The 22,160-nt window shown below is 47.9% G+C and overlaps 2 protein-coding genes across 3 annotated transcripts; both read left to right on the forward strand.

Annotated features, from left to right (window-relative positions):
- The first annotated feature begins 13,102 nt into the window (after nucleotides 1–13,102).
- LOC125538047 (cell division protein FtsZ homolog 2-1, chloroplastic-like) lies at nucleotides 13,103–18,440 on the forward strand. Of its 2 annotated transcripts, none has more exons than XM_048701355.2 (8): nucleotides 13,103–13,342; nucleotides 13,449–14,182; nucleotides 14,263–14,562; nucleotides 14,675–14,765; nucleotides 16,295–16,419; nucleotides 17,673–17,765; nucleotides 17,949–18,014; nucleotides 18,088–18,440. In XM_048701355.2, exons 2-8 carry the CDS (start codon nucleotides 13,580–13,582, stop codon nucleotides 18,202–18,204), a joined length of 1,395 nt encoding a protein of 464 aa, XP_048557312.2. In that variant the 5' UTR covers nucleotides 13,103–13,342; nucleotides 13,449–13,579; the 3' UTR covers nucleotides 18,205–18,440. The 2 variants fall into 2 exon arrangements, with proteins under 2 accessions (XP_048557312.2, XP_048557311.2); XM_048701354.2 differs by having other exon boundaries at nucleotides 13,104–13,342; nucleotides 13,441–14,182.
- A 646-nt stretch (nucleotides 18,441–19,086) lies between these two features.
- Nucleotides 19,087–20,706, forward strand: LOC147985593 (uncharacterized). The gene is made up of 4 exons (XM_087541653.1): nucleotides 19,087–19,377; nucleotides 19,428–20,318; nucleotides 20,401–20,427; nucleotides 20,482–20,706. Exons 1-4 carry the CDS (start codon nucleotides 19,087–19,089, stop codon nucleotides 20,704–20,706), a joined length of 1,434 nt encoding a protein of 477 aa, XP_087397779.1.
- Nucleotides 20,707–22,160: the final 1,454 nt, after the last annotated feature.

The raw sequence follows: 22,160 nt of genomic DNA on the forward strand, positions 1-22,160 counted from the left end.
TCCCGGACGTCACGAGGAGTTCCGGAATGGTCCGGAGGTAAAGAATTATATATAGGAAGTGCTGTTTCGGCCATCGGGACAAGTTTCGGGGTCGCCGGTATTGTACCGGGACCACCGGAAGGGTCCCGGGGGTCCACCGGGTGGGGTCACCTATCCCGGAGGGCCCCATGGGCTGAAGTGGGAAGGGACCCAGCCCAAAGTGGGCTGGGGCGCCAACCCCCCAAGGGCCCATGCGGCTAGGGTTGGGGGAAACCCTAAGGGGGGCGCCCCCTTGCTTGGGGGGCAAGCCCCCCACCCCTTGGCCGCCGCCCCCCCTAGTAGATCCATCTACTAGGGCCGGCACCCCCCCTTGGCACCCCTATATATAGTTGAGGAGAGGGAGGGACTTCATACACCAGCCCCTGGCGCCTCCCTCTCTCCCCGTTACGTCTCTCTCTCGTAGTATAGGCGAAGCCCTGCTACTGTGACGCCCTGCATCCACCACCACGCCGTCGTGCTGCTGGATCTTCATCAACCTCTCCTTCCCCTTGCTGGATCAAGAAGGAGGAGACGTCTCCCGTCCCGTACGTGTGTTGAACGCGGAGGTGCCGTCCGTTCGGCGCTTGGTCATCGGTGATTTGGATCACGTCGTGTTCGACTACATCATCACCGTTCTTTGAACGCTTCCGTGCGCGATCTACAAAGGTATGTAGATGCATCCGATGACTCGTTGCTAGATGAACTCCTAGATGGATCTTGGTGAAACGAGTAGGAAAATTTTTGTTTTCTGCGACGTTCCCCAACAGTGGCATCATGAGCTAGGTCTATGCGTAGTTCTTCTTGCGCGAGTAGAACACAATTTGTTGTGGGCGTAGATTTGTCAACTTTCTTGCCGCTACTAGTCTTTTCTTGCTTCAGCGGTATTGTGGGATGAAGCGGCCCGGACCAACCTTACACGTACGCTTATGTGAGACCGGTTCCACCGACGAACATGCACTAGTTGCATAAGGTGGCTGGCGGGTGTCTGTCTCTCCCACTTTAGTTGGAGCGGATTCGATGAACAGGGTCCTTATGAAGGGTAAATAGAAATTGACAAATCACGTTGTGGCTTTAACGTAGGTAAGAAGACGTTCTTGCTAGAACCCTAATTCAGCCACGTAAAACTTGCAACAACAATTAGAGGACGTCTAACTTGTTTTTGCAGCAAGTGGTTTGTGATATGATATGGCCAAAGTTGTGATGAATGATGAATGATCTATATGTGATGTATGAGATGTTCATGCTATTGTAATATAAATCACGACTTGCATGTCGATGAGTATGACAACCGGCAGGAGCCATAGGAGTTGTCTTTATTCTTTTATATGACCTGCGTGTCATTAAGAAACGCCATGTAAATTACTTTACTTTATTGCTAAACGCGTTAGCCATAGTAGTAGAAGTAATAGTTGGCGAGCAACTTCATGGAGACACGATGATGGAGATCATGATGATGGAGATCATGGTGTCAAGCCGGTGACAAGATGATCATGGAGCCCCAAGATGGAGATCAAAGGAGCTATGTGATATTGGCCATATCATGTCACGTTTATTATTTGATTGCATGTGATGTTTATCATGTTTTGCATCTTGTTTACTTAGAACGACGGTAGTAAATAAGATGATCCCTCATAATAATTTCAAGAAGTGTTCCCCCTAACTGTGCACCGTTGCGACAGTTCGCTGTTTCAAAACACCACGTGATGATCGGGTGTTTTATTCAGACGTTCACATACAACGGGTGTAAGACAGATTTACACATGCAAACACTTAGGTTGACTTGACGAGCCTAGCATGTACAGACATGGCCTCGGAACACAGAAGACCGAAAGGTCGAGCATGAGTCGTATAGAAGATACGATCAACATGAAGATGTTCACCGATGTTGACTAGTCCGTCTCACGTGATGATCGGACACGGCCTAGTTAACTCGGATCATGTAATACTTAGATGACTAGAGGGATGTCTAATCTAAGTGGGAGTTCATTAATTTTTGATTAGATGAACTTAATTATCATGAACTTAGTCTAAAATATTTTACAATATGTCTACAAAGATCAAATGGCCCACGTAGTCCTCAACTTCAACGCGTTCCTAGAGAAAACCAAGCTGAAAGACGATGGCAGCAACTATACGGACTGGGTCCGGAACCTGAGGATCATCCTCATAGCTGCCAAGAAAGATTATGTCCTACAAGCACCGCTAGGTGAAGCTCCCGTCCCATAGAACCAAGACGTTATGAACGCTTGGCAGACACGTGTTGACGACTACTCCCTCGTTCAATGCGGCATGCTTTACAACTTAGAGCCGGGGCTCCAAAAACGTTTTGAGAGACATGGAGCATATGAGATGTTCGAAGAGCTGAAAATGGTTTTTCAAGCTCATGCCCGGATCGAGAGATATGAAGTCTCCGATAAGTTCTTCAGCTGTAAGATGGAGGAAAATAGTTCTGTCAGTGAGCACATACTCACTATGTCTGGGTTACATAACCGCTTGTCTCAGCTGGGAGTTAATCTCCCGGATGATGCGGTCATTGACAGAATCCTCCAGTCGCTTCCACCAAGCTACAAGAGCTTTGTGATGAACTTCAACATGCAGGGGATGCAAAAGACCATTCCTGAGTTGTTCTCAATGCTGAAATCAGCGGAGGTAGAAGTCAAGAAGGAACATCAAGTGTTGATGGTCAATAAAACCACTAAGTTCAAGAAAGGCAAGGGTAAAAAGAACTTCAAGAAGGACGGCAAGGAGGTTGCCGCGCCCAGCAAGCAAGCTGCCGGGAAGAAGCCAAAGAATGGACCCAAGCCCGAGACTGAGTGCTTTTATTGCAAGGGAAGCGGTCACTGGAAGCGGAACAACCCTAAATACTTAGCAGACAAGAAGGCCGGCAAAACAAAAGGTATATGTGATATACATGTAATTGATGTGTACCTTACTAGTGTCCGTAGTAGCTCCTGGGTATTTGATACCGGTGCAGTTGCTCACATTTGTAACTCAAAGCAGGGGCTGCGGAATAAGCGGAAACTGGCAAAGGACGAGGTGACGATGCGCGTCGGGAATGGTTCCAAGGTCAATGTGATCGCCGTCGGCACGCTACCTCTATATCTACCTTCGGGATTAGTTTTAAACCTTAATAATTGTTATTTAGTGCCAGCTTTGAGCATGAACATTGTATCGGGATCTCGTTTAATTCGAGATGGCTACTCATTTAAATCCGAGAATAATGGTTGTTCTATTTATATGAGAGATATGTTTTATGGTCATGCTCCTATGGTGAATGGTTTATTCTTTATGAATCTCGAACGTAATACTACACATGTTCATAATGTGAGTACCAAAAGATGTAAGGTTGATAATGATAGTCCCACATACTTGTGGCACTGCCGCCTTGGTCACATAGGTGTCAAACGCATGAAGAAGCTCCATGCAGATGGACTTTTAGAGCCTCTTGATTATGAATCATTTGACACGTGCGAACCATGCCTTATGGGTAAAATGACCAAGACTCCGTTCTCAGGAACAATGGAGCGAGCAACCAACTTATTGGAAATCATACATACTGATGTGTGCGGTCCAATGAGTGTTGAGGCTCGCGGTGGCTATCGTTATGTTCTCACGCTCACTGATGATTTAAGTAGATATGGGTATATCTACTTAATGAAACACAAGTATGAAACCTTTGAAAAGTTCAAGGAATTTCAGAGTGAGGTTGAGAATCAACGTGACAGGAAGATCAAGTTTCTACGATCAGATCATGGAGGAGAATACTTGAGTCACGAATTTGGCACACACTTAAGAAAATGTGGAATAGTTTCACAACTCACGCCGCCTGGAACACCTCAGCGTAATGGTGTGTCCGAACGTCGTAATCGCACTTTATTGGATATGGTGCGATCTATGATGTCTCTTACCGATTTACCGCTATCTTTTTGGGGCTATGCTTTAGAGACTGCTGCATTCACTTTAAATAGGGCTCCGTCGAAATCCGTTGAGACGACACCGTATGAATTATGGTTTGGGAAGAAACCTAAGCTGTCGTTTCTAAAAGTTTGGGGATGCGATGCTTATGTCAAGAAACTTCAACCTGAAAAGCTCGAACCCAAGTCGGAAAAATGCGTCTTCATAGGATACCCAAAAGAAACTATTGGGTACACCTTCTACCTCAGATCCGAAGGCAAGATCTTTGTTGCCAAGAATGGGTCCTTTCTAGAGAAAGAGTTTCTCTCGAAAGAAGTAAGTGGGAGGAAAGTAGAGCTTGATGAAGTATTACCTCTTGAACCGAAAAATGGCGCAACTCAAGGAAATGTTCCTGAAGTGCCTGCACCGACTAGAGAGGAAGTTAATGATAATGATCAAGATACTTCTGATCAAGCTCCTACTGAAATTCGAAGGTCCACAAGGACACGTTCCGCACCAGAGTGGTACGGCAACCCTGTCTTGGAAATCATGTTGTTAGACAACGGTGAACCTTCGAACTATGAAGAAGCGATGGCGGGCCCGGATTCCGACAAATGGCTAGAAGCCATGAAATCCGAGATAGGATCCATGTATGAAAATGAAGTATGGACTTTGACTGACTTGCCCGTTGAACGGCGAGCCATAGAAAATAAATGGATCTTTAAGAAGAAGACAGACGCGGATGGTAATGTGACCATCTATAAAGCTCGACTTGTCGCTAAGGGTTATCGACAAGTTCAAGGGGTTGACTACGATGAGACTTTCTCACCGGTAGCGAAGCTAAAGTCCGTCCGAATCATGTTAGCAATTGCCGCATTCTACGATTATGAGATATGGCAAATGGACGTCAAAACGGCATTCCTTAATGGTTTCCTTAAGGAAGAATTGTATATGATGCAGCCGGAAGGTTTTGTCGATCCTAAGAATGCTGACAAGGTGTGCAAGCTCCAAAGCTCGATTTATGGGCTGGTGCAAGCATCTCGGAGTTGGAACATTCGCTTTGATGAGATGATCAAAGCGTTTGGGTTTACACAGACTTATGGAGAAGCCTGCATTTACAAGAAAGTGAGTGGGAGCTCTGTAGCATTTCTCATATTATATGTAGATGACATACTATTGATGGGAAATGATATAGAACTCTTGGACAGCATCAAGGCCTACTTGAATAAGAGTTTTTCAATGAAGGACCTTGGAGAAGCTGCTTATATATTAGGCATCAAAATCTATAGAGATAGATCGAGACGCCTCATAGGTCTTTCACAAAGTACATACCTTGATAAGATATTGAAGAAGTTCAATATGGATCAATCTAAGAAGGGGTTCTTGCCTGTGTTACAAGGTATGAAATTGAGCTCAGCTCAATGTCCGACCACGGCAGAAGATATAGAAGAGATGAGCGTCATCCCCTATGCATCAGCTATAGGTTCTATTATGTATGCCATGCTGTGTACCAGACCTGATGTAAACCTTGCCGTAAGTTTGGTAGGAAGGTACCAAAGTAATCCCGGCAAGGAACACTGGACAGCGGTCAAGAATATCCTGAAGTACCTGAAAAGGACTAAGGAAATGTTTCTCGTTTATGGAGGTGACGAAGAGCTCGTCGTAAAGGGTTACGTCGACACTAGCTTCGACACAGATCTGGATGACTCAAAGTCACAAACCGGATACATGTATATTTTGAATGGTGGGGCAGTAAGCTGGTGCAGTTGCAAGCAAAGCGTCGTGGCGGGATCTACATGTGAAGCGGAGTACATGGCAGCCTCGGAGGCAGCACATGAAGCAATATGGGTGAAGGAGTTCATCACCGACCTAGGAGTCATACCCAATGCGTCGGGGCCGATCAAGCTCTTCTGTGACAACACTGGAGCTATTGCTCTTGCCAAGGAGCCCAGGTTTCACAAGAAGACAAGGCACATCAAGCGTCGCTTCAACTCCATTCGTGAAAATGTTCAAGATGGAGACATAGAGATTTGTAAAGTACATACGTACCTGAATGTAGCGGATCCGTTGACTAAACCTCTCCCTAGAGCAAAACATGATCAACACCAGAATTCCATGGGTGTTCGATTCATCACAATGTAACTAGATTATTGACTCTAGTGCAAGTGGGAGACTGTTGGAAATATGCCCTAGAGGCAATAATAAAAGCATTATTATTATATTTCCTTGTTCATGATAATTGTCTTTATTCATGCTATAATTGTGTTATCCGGAAATCGTAATACATGTGTGAATAACAGACACCAACATGTCCCTAGTAAGCCTCTAGTTGACTAGCTCGTTGATCAACAGATAGTCATGGTTTCCTGACTATGGACATTGGATGTCATTGATAACGAGATCACATCATTAGGAGAATGATGTGATGGACAAGACCCAATCCTAAACATAGCACAAGATCGTATAGTTCGTTTGCTAGAGTTTTCCAATGTCAAGTATCTTTTCCTTAGACCATGAGATCGTGTAACTCCCGGATACCGTAGGAGTGCTTTGGGTATACCAAACGTCACAACATAACTGGGTGACTATAAAGGTATACTACGGGTATCTCCGAAAGTGTCTGTTGGGTTGACATGGATCAAGACTGGGATTTGTCACTCCGTATGACGGAGAGGTATCACCGGGCCCACTCGGTAATGCATCATCATAATGAGCTCAAAGTGACCAAGTGTCTGGTCGCGGGATCATGCATTACGGTACGAGTAAAGTGACTTGCCGGTAACGAGATTGAACGAGGTATTGGGATACCGACGATCGAATCTCGGGCAAGTAACATATCGATTGACAAAGGGAATTGCATACGGGGTTGATTGAATCCTCGACATCGTGGTTCATCCGATGAGATTATCGTGGAGCATGTGGGAGCCAACATGGGTATCCAGATCCCGCTGTTGGTTATTGACCGGAGAGTCGTCTCGGTCATGTCTGCTTGTCTCCCAAACCCGTAGGGTCTACACACTTAAGGTTCGGTGACGCTAGGGTTGTGAAGATATGAATATGCAGTAACCCGAATATTGTTCGGAGTCCCGGATGAGATCCCGGACGTCACGAGGAGTTCCGGAATGGTCCGGAGGTAAAGAATTATATATAGGAAGTGCTGTTTCGGCCATCGGGACAAGTTTCGGGGTCGCCGGTATTGTACCGGGACCACCGGAAGGGTCCCGGGGGTCCACCGGGTGGGGTCACCTATCCCGGAGGGCCCCATGGGCTGAAGTGGGAAGGGACCCAGCCCAAAGTGGGCTGGGGCGCCAACCCCCCAAGGGCCCATGCGGCTAGGGTTGGGGGAAACCCTAAGGGGGCGCCCCCTTGCTTGGGGGGCAAGCCCCCCACCCCTTGGCCGCCGCCCCCCCTAGTAGATCCATCTACTAGGGCCGGCGCCCCCCCTTGGCACCCCTATATATAGTTGAGGAGAGGGAGGGACTTCATACACCAGCCCCTGGCGCCTCCCTCTCTCCCCGTTACGTCTCTCTCTCGTAGTATAGGCGAAGCCCTGCTACTGTGACGCCCTGCATCCACCACCACGCCGTCGTGCTGCTGGATCTTCATCAACCTCTCCTTCCCCTTGCTGGATCAAGAAGGAGGAGACGTCTCCTGTCCCGTACGTGTGTTGAACGCGGAGGTGCCGTCCGTTCGGCGCTTGGTCATCGGTGATTTGGATCACGTCGTGTTCGACTACATCATCACCGTTCTTTGAACGCTTCCGTGCGCGATCTACAAAGGTATGTAGATGCATCCGATGACTCGTTGCTAGATGAACTCCTAGATGGATCTTGGTGAAACGAGTAGGAAATTTTTTGTTTTCTGCAACGTTCCCCAACATAGGGAGTGTGCGATGATGATCATATCAATCTTGGAACTACTTCCAACACACATCGTCACTTCACCCTTAACTAGTTTCTGTTCATTCTGCAACTCCCGTTTCGAGTTACTACTCTTAGCAACTGTACCAGTATCAAATACCGAGGGGTTGTTACGAACACTAGTAAAATACACATTAATAATCTGTATATCAAATATACCTTTGTTCACTTTGCCATCCTTCTTATCCGCCAAATACTTGGGGCAGTTCCGCTTCGAGTGACCAGTCCCTTTACAGTAGAAGCACTTAGTCTCAGGCTTAGGACCAGACTTGGGCTTCTTCACTTGAGCAGCAACTTGCTTGCTGTTTTCTTGAAGTTCTCCTTCTTCCCTTTGCCCTTTTATTGAAACTAGTGGTCTTATCTACCATCAACACTTGATGCTTTTTCTTGACTTCTACCTTCATCGATTTCATCATCATGAAAAGCTCGGGAGTCGTTTTCGTCATCCCTTGCATACTATAGTTCATCACGAAGTTCTACTAACTTGGTGATGGTGACTAGAGAATTCTATCAATCACTATCTTATCTGGAAGATTAACTCCCACTTGATTCAAGCGATTGTAGTACCCAGACAATCTGAGCACATGCTCACTAGTTGAGCGATTCTCCTCCATCTTTTGGCTATAGAACTTGTTGGAGACTTCATATCTCTCAACTCGGGTATTTGCATGAAATATTAACTTCAACTCCTGGAACATCTCATATGGTCCATGACGTTCAAAACGTCTTTTGAGGTCCTGATTCTAAGCCGTTAAGCATGGTGCACTAAACTATTAAGTAGTCATCATATTGAGCTAGCCAAACGTTCATAACGTCTGCATCTGCTCCTGCAATAGGTCTGTCACCTAGCGGTGCATCAAGGACATAATTCTTCTGTACAGCAATGAGGATAAACCTCAGATCACGGATCCAATCCGCATCATTGCTACTAACATCTTTCAACACAATTTTCTCTAGGAACATATCAAAATAAACACAGGGAAGCAACAATGCGAACTATTGATCTACAACATGATTTGCAAAATACTACCAGGACTAAGTTCATGATAAATTTAAGTTCAATTAATCATATTACTTAAAGAACTCCCACTTAGATAGACATCCCTCTAATCCTCTAAGTGATCACGTGATCCAAATCAACTAAACCATGTCCGATCATCACGTGAGATGGAGTAGTTTCATTGGTGAACATCACTATGTTGATCATATCTACTATATGATTCATGCTCGACCTTTCAATCTCCGTGTTCCGAGGCCATATCTGTATATGCTTGGCTCGTCAAGTATAACCTGAGTATTCCGCGTGTGCAACTGTTTTGCACCCGTTGTATTTGAACGTAGAGCCTATCACACCCGATCATCACGTGGTGTCTCAGCACGAAGAACTTTCGCAACGGTGCATACTCAGGGAGAACACTTCTTGATAATTAGTGAGAGATCATCTTATAATGCTACCGTCAAACAAAGCAAGATAAGATGCATAAAAGATAAACATCACATGCAATCAATATAAGTGATATGATATGGCCATCATCATCTTGTGCTTGTGATCTCCATCTCCGAAGCACCGTCATGATCACCATCGTCACCGGCGCGACACCTTGATCTCCATCGTAGCATCGTTGTCGTCTCGCCAATCTTATGCTTCCACGACTATCGCTACCGCTTAGTGATAAAGTAAAGCATTACAGCGCGATTGCATTACATACAACAAAGCGACAACCATATGGCTCCTGCCAGTTGCCGATAACTCGGTTACAAAACATGATCATCTCATACAATAAAATTTAGCATCATGTCTTGACCATATCGCATCACAACATGCCCTGCAAAAACAAGTTAGACGTCCTCTACTTTGTTGTTGCAAGTTTTACGTGGCTGCTACGGGCTTAAGCAAGAACCAATCTTACCTACGCATCAAAACCACAACGATAGTTTGTCAAATTGGTGCTGTTTTAACCTTCGCAAGGACCGGGCGTAGCCACACTTGGTTCAACCAAAGTTGGAGAAACTGTCACCCGCAAGCCACCTATGTGCAAAGCACGCAGGATAACCGGTTTCGCGTAAGCGTACACGTAATGTCGGTCCGGGCCGCTTCGTCCAACAATACCGCCGAACCAAAGTATGACATGCTGGTAAGCAGTATGACTTATATCGCCCACAACTCACTTGTGTTCTACTCGTGCATATAACATCAACATATAAAACCTAGGCTCGGATGCCACTGTTGGGGAACGTAGTAATTTCAAAAAATTTCCTACGCACACGCAAGATCATGGTGATGCATAGCAACGAGAGAGGAGAGTGTGATCTATGTACCGTTGTAGACCGACAGCGGAAGCGTTAACTTGGTTGATGTAGTTGTACGTCTTCACGGCCCGACCGATCAAGCACCGAAACTGCGGCACCTCCGAGTTCTAGCACACGTTCAGCTCGATGACGATCCCCGGACTCCGATCCAGCAAAGTGTCGGAGAAGAGTTTCGTCAGCACGACGGCGTGGTGACGATCTTGATGTACTACTGTCGCAGGGCTTCGCCTAAGCACCGCTACAATATTATCGAGGACTATGGTGGAAGGGGGCACCGCACACGGCTAAGAATATGATCACGTGGATCAACTTGTATCTCTAGGGGGTGCCCCTGCCTCCGTATATAAAGGCTCAAGGGGGGGAGTGCGGCCGGCCAGGAGAGGCGCGCCAGGAGGAGTCCTACTCCCTCCGGGAGTAGGACTCCCCCCTTTCCTAGTTGGAATAGGATTCGGTAAGGGGGGAAGAGAAGAGAGAGAAGAAAGGGGGGGCCGACCCCCTCTCCTTGTCCTATTCGGACCAAGGGGGGGGAGGGGCGCGCGGCCCACTTCTGGCTACCTCTCCTCTCTTCCACTAAGGCCCATATACCGGGGGGTTCCGGTAACCTCCCGGTACTCCGGTAAAATCCCGATTTCACCCGGAACACTTCCGATATTCAAACATAGGCTTCCAATATATCAATCTTTATGTCTCGACCATTTCGAGACTCCTCGTCATGTCTGTGATCACATCCGGGACTCCGAACAACCTTCGGTACATCAAAATGCATAAACTCATAATATAACTATCATCGAAACCTTAAGCGTGCGGACCCTACGGGTTCGAGAACAATGTAGACATGACCGAGACACGTCTCTGGTCAATAACCAATAGCGGGACCTGGATGCCCATATTGGTTCCTACATATTCTACGAAGATCTTTTATCGGTCAGACCGCATAACAACATACGTTGTTCCCTTTGTCATCGGTATGTTACTTGCCCGAGATTCGATCGTCGGTATCCTATACCTAGTTCAATCTCGTTACCGGCAAGTCTGTTTACTCGTTCTGTAATACATCATCCCGCAACTAACTCATTAGTTGCAATGCTTGCAAGGCTTAAGTGATGTGCATTACCGAGAGGGCCCAGAGATACCTCTCCGACAATCGAAGTGACAAATCCTAATCTCAAAATATGCCAACCCAACATGTACCTTTGGAGACACCTGTAGAGCTCCTTTATAATCACCCAGTTAAGTTGTGACGTTTGGTAGCACACAAAGTGTTCCTCCGGCAAACGGGAGTTGCATAATCTCATAGTCATAGGAACATGTATAAGTCATGAAGAAAGCAATAGCAACATACTAAACGATCGGGTGCTAAGCTAATGGAATGGGTCATGTCAATCAGATCATTCATCTAATGATGTGATCCCATTAATCAAATAACAACTCTTTGTCTATGGTTAGGAAACATAACCATCTTTGATTAATGAGCTAGTCAAGTAGAGGCATACTAGTGACACTCTGTTTGTCTATGTATTCACACATGTATTATGTTTCCGGTTAATACAATTCTAGCATGAATAATAAACATTTATCATGAAATAAGGAAATAAATAATAACTTTATTATTGCCTCTAGGGCATATTTCCTTCAGCTGCCCCTTGGCGAACCGAGATCACCAACTAGTCTAGCAGACCCTCATCATGCACCACATGCGTACGCTCCAGCTTCTGCCACCGCCACTTCTGCAGTCCCAAACTCAGGAGAGATCCACGCATTGACCTTCCCAGGGCCAACTGCCATCGACGCCAGACAACGCCACCACCCTACGCGCGTCAATCAACACATGTCCATTGCCTAGACCCCGCAGCGCCATGCCGCCTAGACCCGTTGTCGTTGACGCGATAGATGCCACACCGCACCACCTCCGGCACCGGGAACCATCCAAGCTCGCCGTGCACACCTTCTAGCTCAATGCCCAAGACGACGCCTCCAAGAAGGTGACGACGCCATGGCGCCGCTACCGCCCATTCACGGGGGACTAGGGTTTTCACCTGGGCACAGAGGGAGGAGTGAGCAGGGGGTTGACCTCACCGTCGCCACCAAGGAGGGGAAACGACCAGAGCACCATCAACGACGTGGCCGGCTGTGGCGGTTAGAGGTGTCCACTGGACAAGCTCTCACCCCATCACCCACCTGGTTCGCCATCAACACCTTCGAGCACGGACGCCCGAGATTTGGATTAGCCGATGGGGAGAACCGCGCGCTAGGATGGTCCACCGCAGATCTGACGAGAGGCGCACGGGGAACCACCTCACTCCACGACCGTCTTCCACCGGGGTCCTGCTGCCCAAGAAGCCAAGGAAGTCTGACCGACCGCTGTGACGAACGCCCATCACCGATGGAAGGACGCCGCCCACACCAATCGAGGCCACCGCTTCAGATCCAGGCCCTCACCTGACCCGAGGCAGAGGAGCAACCAAAGGCCTCGCCGCCACTGTCCCTTGCAGGAGCGGGGATCCGGCGACTGCCTTCGACGGCGGCGAGGGAGGAGGAAGGAGGGGAGGGAACCGATGGCGGACGGAGTTGGGGCCCCGGTGCACCTCCCGTGGTGTATCCTTGAGGAGACAAAACATAATATTTTCTATTCCCCTTATCTGCAAACATATTTGTAGGACTGCATTGTCATAGCCGCGATTAAAATAATGCTTTTTAGATAGTGCTAGCCAAAACTCATGTGCTGCTACAAATAAAACAACGAGACAGCCAACAGTTTGCTTCAATAAAACAAAAAGGCTCTAACTTTGCGAGCCATGACAACATCTCACACTTTGCAAGAAATCTAACACCTGGTGATAGTATGGGACAAGGAGGCAAACAAAATGCCACCACTAATTGACATCTTTACAGTAGCAACGGACAATGATACAATTCATCATACCACTAAATTCAGTTTTGGAAGCAAACAGAACCAGCTGTTCCGGCTCACACAGCCAGAGCCAGGTGGGTAGGGGTTTAGGAGAAGCCGCAAACCCAACAAAAAACAGATTCCGGATTCTACCACCTCCGGAACTGAAACCCCACTCCTCCCGTCGGCGGCCAACCACCTCAAATTCTCCACCTCCGTCCCCAAATCTCAAGTGCTCGCTGATTCTTTTGTGAAGCACGCGGCGGCGATATCTTGGGATTTCAGCGCGGTCCGGCCTGAGTCGCTCGTGGTAAGGGACTGACCTCGTCTCTTCCGCCCCAAATTTCTTCTACATTTCATTGTATCTTTTTTATGCAACCCAATCTTTAGACTTTTGCCGTGCCCTAGAGCTGCAGGTCCGCCTTCTTCCCCGCCGCCGCCATCGCCGTTCCCGTCCTACAAACCAACCTCCGAATTTTCTGGGTGTGCACCGGCACGCTAGGCACACCATCTGGATCCGCCTCTGCGTGCCATTCAGCTCGCTGGGATGGCGACGCAGCTGCCCTGCTTCACGCAGCTCACCCCGCCGTCGCCGGGATGGAGGAACGAAGCCGGGAGCCTCGGGGCTGCATCTGGGAGGGCATTGGTCAGAAGCGTTCCATTTTCAGGCCACTCTCGCTTCAGGTGTCGCGCAACCCCACGCAGCGCCAACTCGTTTCAGAAGAAAGACTCCTTCCTGGACCTTCACCCGGAGGTGTCCCTGCTCCGAGGCGAGCAGAATGACGAGGCTATTAACCCAAGGAAAGCTTCTTCTGATGGGAGCACGTTGGAGGGGCTGGGGGTGCCGCCGAGCCAGGACGATTACAACGCTGCCAAGATCAAGGTCGTCGGAGTCGGGGGTGGGGGTTCGAATGCTGTCAACAGGATGATTGAGTACTCCATGAATGGTGTCGAGTTTTGGATCGTCAACACCGATGTCCAGGCGATAAGGATGTCCCCGGTGCATTCCCAGAACAGGCTGCAGATTGGGCAGGAGCTCACTCGGGGTTTGGGTGCGGGTGGGAACCCTGATATTGGGATGAATGCCGCCAAGGAGAGCTGTGAGTCCATAGAGGAAGCACTTCATGGTGCTGACATGGTTTTTGTCACGGTAAATGTCACCCCCTTCATATGAAACTATCATGTTATATGTGGAGGTATGATAATACTGTTCCTGTGTCCATATTGCAGGCTGGAATGGGTGGAGGAACTGGAACTGGAGGTGCTCCTGTAATTGCTGGAATTGCCAAGTCCATGGGTATACTGACAGTGGGTATTGTCACAACGCCCTTTTCATTTGAGGGGAGGAGGCGTGCAGTTCAGGCTCAAGAAGGAATATCAGCCTTGAGAAATAGTGTGGACACTCTCATTGTCATCCCAAATGACAAGCTGTTGTCTGCTGTTTCTCCAAACACTCCTGTCACGGAAGCATTCAACTTGGCTGATGATATTCTTTGGCAAGGAATTCGCGGTATCTCTGATATCATTACGGTAAGTAAACTGACGTATGCATTTGAAACTCTTATCACATAAGGTGGGAGAATGAATTAGCATATCAGAGATATATAACTTGCATAGATTTAATGTCCTCTTCCTCTTGCAGGTTCCTGGGTTGGTTAATGTAGATTTTGCAGATGTGCGAGCCATAATGCAAAATGCAGGGTCATCTTTGATGGGTATAGGGACTGCAACAGGTATTGCATCTGAAATAAGCTGCTGGTGTTTTTTTCTTGATATTTATATGATTGCTGCACACATCTAGCTCCATTCTTTGCAAGTTGAATTCTAGTTTGCACCCTGTTTATTGAGAAGACTTCATTGCATGACACAGCTAGGAGCAAACAATGTTAAATAGAGAAAAATGATTGCCTGCCACAATGTGATGTTGAGTAGTGTTCGAAGATTTCGGTTCAAAAAGAGCTCTTTTATAGTGCCCCCAAATTATTATTAGTCATCTATTGTCTTAGATCTAAGGGTCGTTGTTTACTGGTACTCCAAGAAAAGTATTATGGAGTACTGCCACAAAATATGTAGGAGTACCTGGTTTCAGGGGTAAAATAGTAACTTGGAGAGAATTAAGTGTGAATATAAGCTCAGATCTATGGTCACACACGTCAGTACGTGCATATGGATGCGGTGAGCATGGCAGGTTTGGCTGCAGCGATAACCGTGAATAGAATGCTATCTTCCTAAATAAGAACTTAATTGCTCAGGAACAGCTGGAGATTAAAAAGACTTCCTAAATAAACAATTAATGGCTGAAGAACAGACAGAGATTAAAAGATGAGATCTGCTACTTGTTTCTCACAAATTGCCGTCGGATCCAGCGAGATTAAACAAGAATTGACATCATCGAGTAATTCTCTGTATCCGGCCATCGACGGTCAGCTCCGGCGAACGCGCCTGCTAAGGATGCTATGGGGGAGCGAATATGTGCAGTTATGGAGATGGTGGCGGCGGGCCTCAATTGTTGCAAAGTCAGCAAGTTTTGTGTGATGCCATAGTTATCGCCACTCCCATCACTGCGGCAATTTATATGTACTCCCTCCGTTCCAAATTACTCGTCGCAGAAATGAATGTATCTAGAACTGAAATACATCTAGATACATCCATACCTGCGACAAGTAATTCGGAACGGAGGGAGTATATGTATAGTGTTCTATTGGTTTGCTCCTAGTAAGAAGAATATGATTAAAAACCTAAAATACCCCTATGCATCAAGGGCTAGATTTCACTGGTACTCCTTAACACCCAGGTGGTGTACCAGGGTACCTTAAAATTGCTCCAAAAAAAAGTAATGTTCAAAGCTAACGCTGTATTAGGCTATTAGCTCCTATGCATGCTACCAACACTTGAATCTGTGGATGTATTATAGCTTCAGAATTGTTGTGTTTTTCACCTTATGGCATCAAGGTAATAACACTGACCATTTCTTCACCTTATGTCCTACACTGTTATTGTTGACTAATAACAACGAAACAAATTTACATGCCATACTAGGCACATGATAAAATTAATGGTCAACACACGGTTCATATGTGTACAATACAAGAACCAACTATTAATACATCATACATGCCAGGTCGACACTGACAAATTGAGTTCAGTTTTCTTGGTATAGCGCTGTAGTTTGCAGTTTCCATGCAGATGCCATACAGCCATACTTGACTGAATTGAATTTTAATCTTTTTTTTTATTTTGTTGTGTTGCCTTAAATTTTCAGGCAAGTCAAGAGCAAGAGACGCCGCTCTTAATGCCATTCAGTCACCACTGCTAGATATTGGAATTGAGAGGGCTACAGGCATCGTGTGGAATATCACTGGAGGAAATGATTTGACTTTGTTTGAGGTTGGTCCATCTATTTGACAGTTTTTTGCTGATTTTCTCACGCCGTATATTGTTTGGTGAACTTAGTTTTTGTAGGTTAATGTTCTGTGCACTCTTTTATATGGTTGTCTAGTTGCCATACATCTAATATGACATGAATACATTAAACAGAAAAGTTGCTACTAGGATACACCAAGTAGTATTATGTTTTATTCGTACATGACAATATCAATCCAAGTGGGTATGATAACGACTTTATAGGGAACAGACACCTGGCATTTGTGGTGTAGCAGCTAGTTTGCCTTCTAAATCGACTGGGGCCACATTTTAATTGCTTTGTTTGTTGTGGGTGTTTCTCTCAGGCTCCTGTTGATTGATTTTGAGTGATCCCACAAAACAGAGTAATAATGCAATAATACTATATATAGAATTAAGTTATTTAGAGGGGTTCAACGTCCGATTAGATTGTGTTCTACATGAATTTCAATACTTTGGTTGGCCTAGTTTTGGAAGTTTGAAATGACGTGATCAAGCATTAATATCTTTTTTATTTTGACCTCATAATTTTATTTATTTATTGCCTTTAGCTATGTTATAAGAAAAACTGATTTTGTGTTTATCTGAAATTGTCACATATGCGTCGGTACCATGGACTTCAGGGTATCAAATTTTCTCAGTATTAACCTGCATTCAAATAAGACCCATCTTCTACTAGTTACTGAATGGCGGAAACAAATTCTGAACAGCTGAGGGATGTTCTATGAAATCGTGATAATGGTGTGATCTATTTCGCTGCATGAAGAGCCAGCTTTTACCAACATGTACACATTGTTTTTAACCATGTTAACATACAAGTTTGATTTCCCTCCATTAGGCAACTTGTTCCTGCAAAACTAAACTATCAGTTGCTAATATATGCAACATACGAGGTAGATTCAACACTCGGTAATTTCCATCTATACAACAGTATATGGCTATATGCCCATAAGAAACTTCGTATTTCACAAAACTGCAATTATTATGTTCCTGGCACCAGCATAGCTCTTGCATGGTTGAGATGTGGTGCTGGACCAGACCCACCCAAATATGTTGATAAACTTGCTCACAAGAGCTACTTCCCTCAAAAACAATGATGATGCTCTGAAGGTCTCGGCATCAAAGTTTACCTGTTGCCTGGGTGTCGCTTTCATTTTTCCAGGGCGGTCATAGAATTTTCAAGATCAGCTTATGTAGTCACCATTTTCATACGGAGGTCTGATTTTCTTATTTTTTAGGTAAATGCTGCAGCCGAAGTAATCTACGATCTAGTTGATCCAAATGCTAATCTGATATTTGGTTCTGTCATAGACCCATCACTCAATGGCCAGGTAAGCCATACGCATATTCATTTTAGCATGTTTCCATACGCCTGTTCATTTTAAGTATGTATGGGTTATATTTAACAGTTGCACTATAAGTTTCTCACAAGTTGGGCAACTGCGGGAGAGATGCGATTAACTTGTTTATTATTTGCTTAGAAATGCTTATGCACATACTTTTTGTCGATGCAGGTTAGCATAACATTGATCGCTACTGGCTTTAAACGGCAGGATGAAGCAGAAAGCCACACCGCAAAGGTAAATACGGTTGCACAACTACTGGTCTAGATTCTGAGGGGAATCTCTTACGTGATCTCACGTGTTGAACCAGGGTGGCCAGCAAATGCAAGGAGACAATGGTCGACATCCATCTTCCACAGGTGGCAGCAAGGTGGAGATCCCCGAGTTCCTTCGGAGGAGAGGACCTTCTCGCTTCCCGCGAATTTGACTCTTCTCCAGGGCTCCCTTTCTTAGATAATGCCTGTTGAGACTCGCCCCTCGTAGATTAGATGCCCTCTTGTAAGATACCAGACCTGTAGAGTCTAGCTGTTTTCCGTAGAGGTTTTACTTTTTTGTAGTTTGTTTGATCTTTCTGTTCTTTATCTTGGAATGCTACTGCCAATAATGTGTAGCTGTGAGCATATCAGTGTTGTAGAAAATGTTCTGCCTTCCTGGTGTGTCCAATCGCGCGCTCTTCTTCATGTCCCCACATGCCTACTTATCTCCTTGTCCCATTCATCGGTTATTCGTGATGCAGGCCCAACTAATCAAACAGGCCAAAGTTGATCCCCAAAGCTTTGATGGATGTTAGGGCATCTCTAGCAAATTTCTTAAAACTCAAATTGGAGGAGCAAAAGTGACATTTTAGTGAAGTTTTGGGTTTAGGGGGTGTTTTGTGCTGTCCGTCGGTTGACGCGTAAAGCCGCCCTTTTCTTTTTTGAACTTCGGCGACCTTTATTAAATAACAACCATGTCTGTTACTACAAGAGAGGAGGTTAAAAAGTAGGGAGTGCTGCTCAGTACGTTTTCCCTCTATAAGAGCAACTTTAATGGGGCGACCCATTTCGTCCGCCTGCGTCCGTTTGGGTCGGAGCGGAAAAAAAATGACGGCCCAATGCGCCAACCCAAACGGACGTGCGTTCGCTTTTCGTCCGCGGGCGACCCATTTCAGGCCCAATTTTGAGCCTGATTTGTGTCGGCGCGGACATGAGAGGGACGCGCGCGCGCCTACTCTCTCCGGGCCCGCCGGTCGGTGGCAGCCACCATCATTGCCCCCTACTTTCCCCAAAAACACTCCCGCCCGCCCGCGCCCCCGCCCCCCCAACCAGCCATGAAGGACGCCATCGACCTCGACCTCGACGCCGTCGCCGGCCTTGCCTCCCTCGCCTCGTCCGGCGCCGTCGCCCCCTTCGGAAAAGGCAAGCCTCGTGCCCCGCGCAAGATCGCCGCCGCGACCAAGCTGAAGAAGGCACTGACGCCCGAACAGCGGGCAAGGGAGTCGGCCAAGAGGAAGGGCCGGAGGGACGCCGTGGATGCAAGGGATGAGGCCGCCGCCGCGCAGCAGGAGTTCACCAACGCCCGCGTCGCGGCGGTAACGAGGGAGGCGCTCTACATGCTAGGGGTAAACCCTAACCAGCACAACGCATTCCAAGCCGCCGTCGCCGCGACCAGCACCGGCTCGTCGGCGTTTCCTCGGATGGTGATGCCCGACTCACCCGCGCGTCGGTTTGCAACCCGGTCCCCGGCTTCCACGTCTACCCGCAAGCCTCCCGCCTCTCCGGGGAACGCTCACCCAAAGTGAGCGTGGTCGCGCCTTCCACGCCCGCGCCCGCGCCCATCGACCTCAATGCCACCCCGGTGGTCGGTGGCTCGTCGTCCGGCGGCACGAGGAAACGCGTGCGACAGACGTTGGCCGGCGGTCTCCCGGACGCCCGTAACCTGTTTGAGGAAATGTCGTCCGCCGTCGACGAGGACTACATGCAAAACCTCATCTTTGAGGGTGGTGCGCCGGGCGCTGGCTACGATCCCGACGAGACACAAAGCCAGGACGGTCGCGGGGCGTTCACGCCGGCTGTTGGCTATGATCCCGATCAGGCGGCCTTCATGCGTGATCAGGTCGGCATCGACCTGGACGGCTTCCCCCTCGACCACGAGTTCCCGGAGGACTATGGGCTAGAGAAAGAGGACGAGTGCGACATCGAAGTGGAGCCTTTGTTCGAGGACGAGCTCACCAACCAAGCCGCCGGTCCTAAGCCGAAGCGCAAGAGCAAGCGCACGAAGGCGTACACAGCTGCCGAGGACAAGCTTCTTTGCGAGTGTTGGCGAAACATTGGACAAGACCCAAAGACAGGCGCCGAGCAAAAGCATTCGACCTTTTGGACTCGTGTGCACCGCGAGTTTCATGAGGGCAAGAAGTTTCCACCTTACCAATTTGTGAGCACGCGCGAGTGGGTCTCCATTTCCAAGCGGTGGAGGGTGATCCAACAAGAGTGCAACAAGTTTTGCGCCACCCTTGAGAGCGTCAAGGCCCGCCCCGTGAGCGGCATCGGCGTGCAAGACATGGTATGATAGCAAGAAAGTCGCCCTCTTTTACGTCTTCATTTGCTATTATTTGCCCATATGCTTGCATGGAAACATTTTGTAGGCATTTCAAGCTTTGGAGGCATTCAAGGTTCAACACGATGGCAAGTGCTTCAACCTCTCCCATTAATATCGGGTCATCAAGGACGAAGAGAAATTCAAGGCGCAATATGCCGCCCTCAAGGCACATGGGGGGAAGCAAGCCATGGAGGATGTTGGGGAGGGCGAGCCGGCACGGCCGAGGGGGAAGACCAACTCCAAGAAGGAGGACAAGCGAGATGCGGCCACCAACACCTTGATCGCAAGCGTGGACGGCATGATGAATAAGGACTCAAGGGAGGAGGAGCGCCGGCGTTTCAAGGCGGAGTAAATGGATGCTTTCATGGAGATCCAAAGGAGGAGGCTTGATCTTGACGCCGAGAAGCAAGCCAAGATGTTCGAGCTCGAGGCGGAGAAGCAAGCCAAGATGCTGGAGATCGAGGCCGCCAACGCCAAGACAAAGGCGAAAGAAGTGGCTCTTGCAAGCATGATGACCGGGGTAGAGATCGTGAAGGTGGATCTCAACACCGTGTCGCCAAGAAAGAGGCCGTGGTTCGAGAAAATGCAGGCCGACATGCTCAAGTTCGACGACGAGTGATCTATGGCGTCGAGGGCCATCTTTTTTGTATGCCGGCAGGTGTGCCGGCATGACCACGGGAGCCGCGATGGCGTGTGGTCGAACTCAAGTCCCACCCTTTTTGTGTGCTGGCATGTGTGCGGGCCGGCTGGCGAGTGCGCCAGCATGAACTGTGGTATTCTCTGAAGCCGGCATTGTATGCGGGCGCTGGCATGGTGCCGGCAACAGGATCGGCCGCGGGCCTTTTTTATTTAAAATTTGAATGCGGACATGAAATGGGTCGGCGCGTTGGGCGCACTGCCGACCCAAATGCAAAACTGGGCGGACGCCGGACGGGCAGCCGACCCAAACGGACAAAAAGCGGACAAATGCGCCGTCCGTTTCAGTCGCCCCATTGGAGTTGCTCTAAGAGCATCTACAACCGGACCCCTCAAACCCACATCATACGTCCGGGCGGGTCGCCTGGTCACTGTCCGGTCACGACTTTTTGACCCAGACGTCACCCTCAAACGTCCGGGCTGACCAGCACCTCCCATATCTAGCCCAAATATGAGGTGGATATGGGGACGCCTGTGACGCCCGGATAATTAAGCTACAGTAAACCTCTATTAACGATGCCATGTCACCACGATTACTATTGTTAACCTCACGATGCATCAGCTCCCGAAGTGATCACGTTCAAAATCGGGCAAACAATAAAAGTTGTTCAAATCAGAAACTAATTTGTTCATTAAATAACAAATATTCCAGAGACAATTCTAAAATTGAAACCAACATTATTGGAATTGGGTAAGTGACTCAAACATCCTCAAACAGTGACTAAAGACAATATTTATCGACCTTTTATTTAATCTAAAGTCAAATCCAGGGATCATCTTCATCGACCGCAACCACCGGACCTAGTCGGGATGCCGCACCGTCGTCGCCTTCTTCGTTTCTCCCCCGACTGGATCCGCCATGGCTGACCGGCGATCTGCATCGCCCTGAACCGCTCTGGCTCCACCGAGTCCCCCACGAGCTTCAATGTGAGCTCCCACCTGCTTTCCCTCTCTCCCGCGTGAATCAACCACAGAGGCATCGTCCCCTGCGAGCACCAAAGCTGTGGTCCACCATGGCCGATGAATGCATCGCTGCTGTGCTCCCCGCTGCGTTTCGTTGGTGTGCGCGAGCTCTAGGAGCTGTACAGATGTCGCCTGACCCTTTTCCTA

The sequence above is a fragment of the Triticum urartu genome, chromosome 2A, assembly GCF_056163025.1.
Source record: "Triticum urartu cultivar PI428250 chromosome 2A, HENAU_Tu73, whole genome shotgun sequence".
In the NCBI taxonomy this organism is placed as follows: domain Eukaryota; kingdom Viridiplantae; phylum Streptophyta; class Magnoliopsida; order Poales; family Poaceae; genus Triticum; species Triticum urartu.

Excerpts from the sequence above, each read along its gene's own strand:
- LOC125538047 (XM_048701355.2), top strand. The coding sequence starts at position 13,580 with ATGGCGACGCAGCTGCCCTGCTTCACGCAGCTCACCCCGCCGTCGCCG. Across the intron at positions 17,766-17,948 it reads ACCCATCACTCAATGGCCAG|GTTAGCATAACATTGATCGC; the intron begins GTAAGCCATACG and ends TTGTCGATGCAG. Across the intron at positions 18,015-18,087 it reads CAGAAAGCCACACCGCAAAG|GGTGGCCAGCAAATGCAAGG; the intron begins GTAAATACGGTT and ends GTGTTGAACCAG.
- LOC147985593 (XM_087541653.1), top strand. The coding sequence starts at position 19,087 with ATGAAGGACGCCATCGACCTCGACCTCGACGCCGTCGCCGGCCTTGCC. Across the intron at positions 19,378-19,427 it reads AGGCGCTCTACATGCTAGGG|CACCGGCTCGTCGGCGTTTC; the intron begins GTAAACCCTAAC and ends CGCCGCGACCAG. Across the intron at positions 20,428-20,481 it reads AAGCTTTGGAGGCATTCAAG|GACGAAGAGAAATTCAAGGC; the intron begins GTTCAACACGAT and ends CGGGTCATCAAG.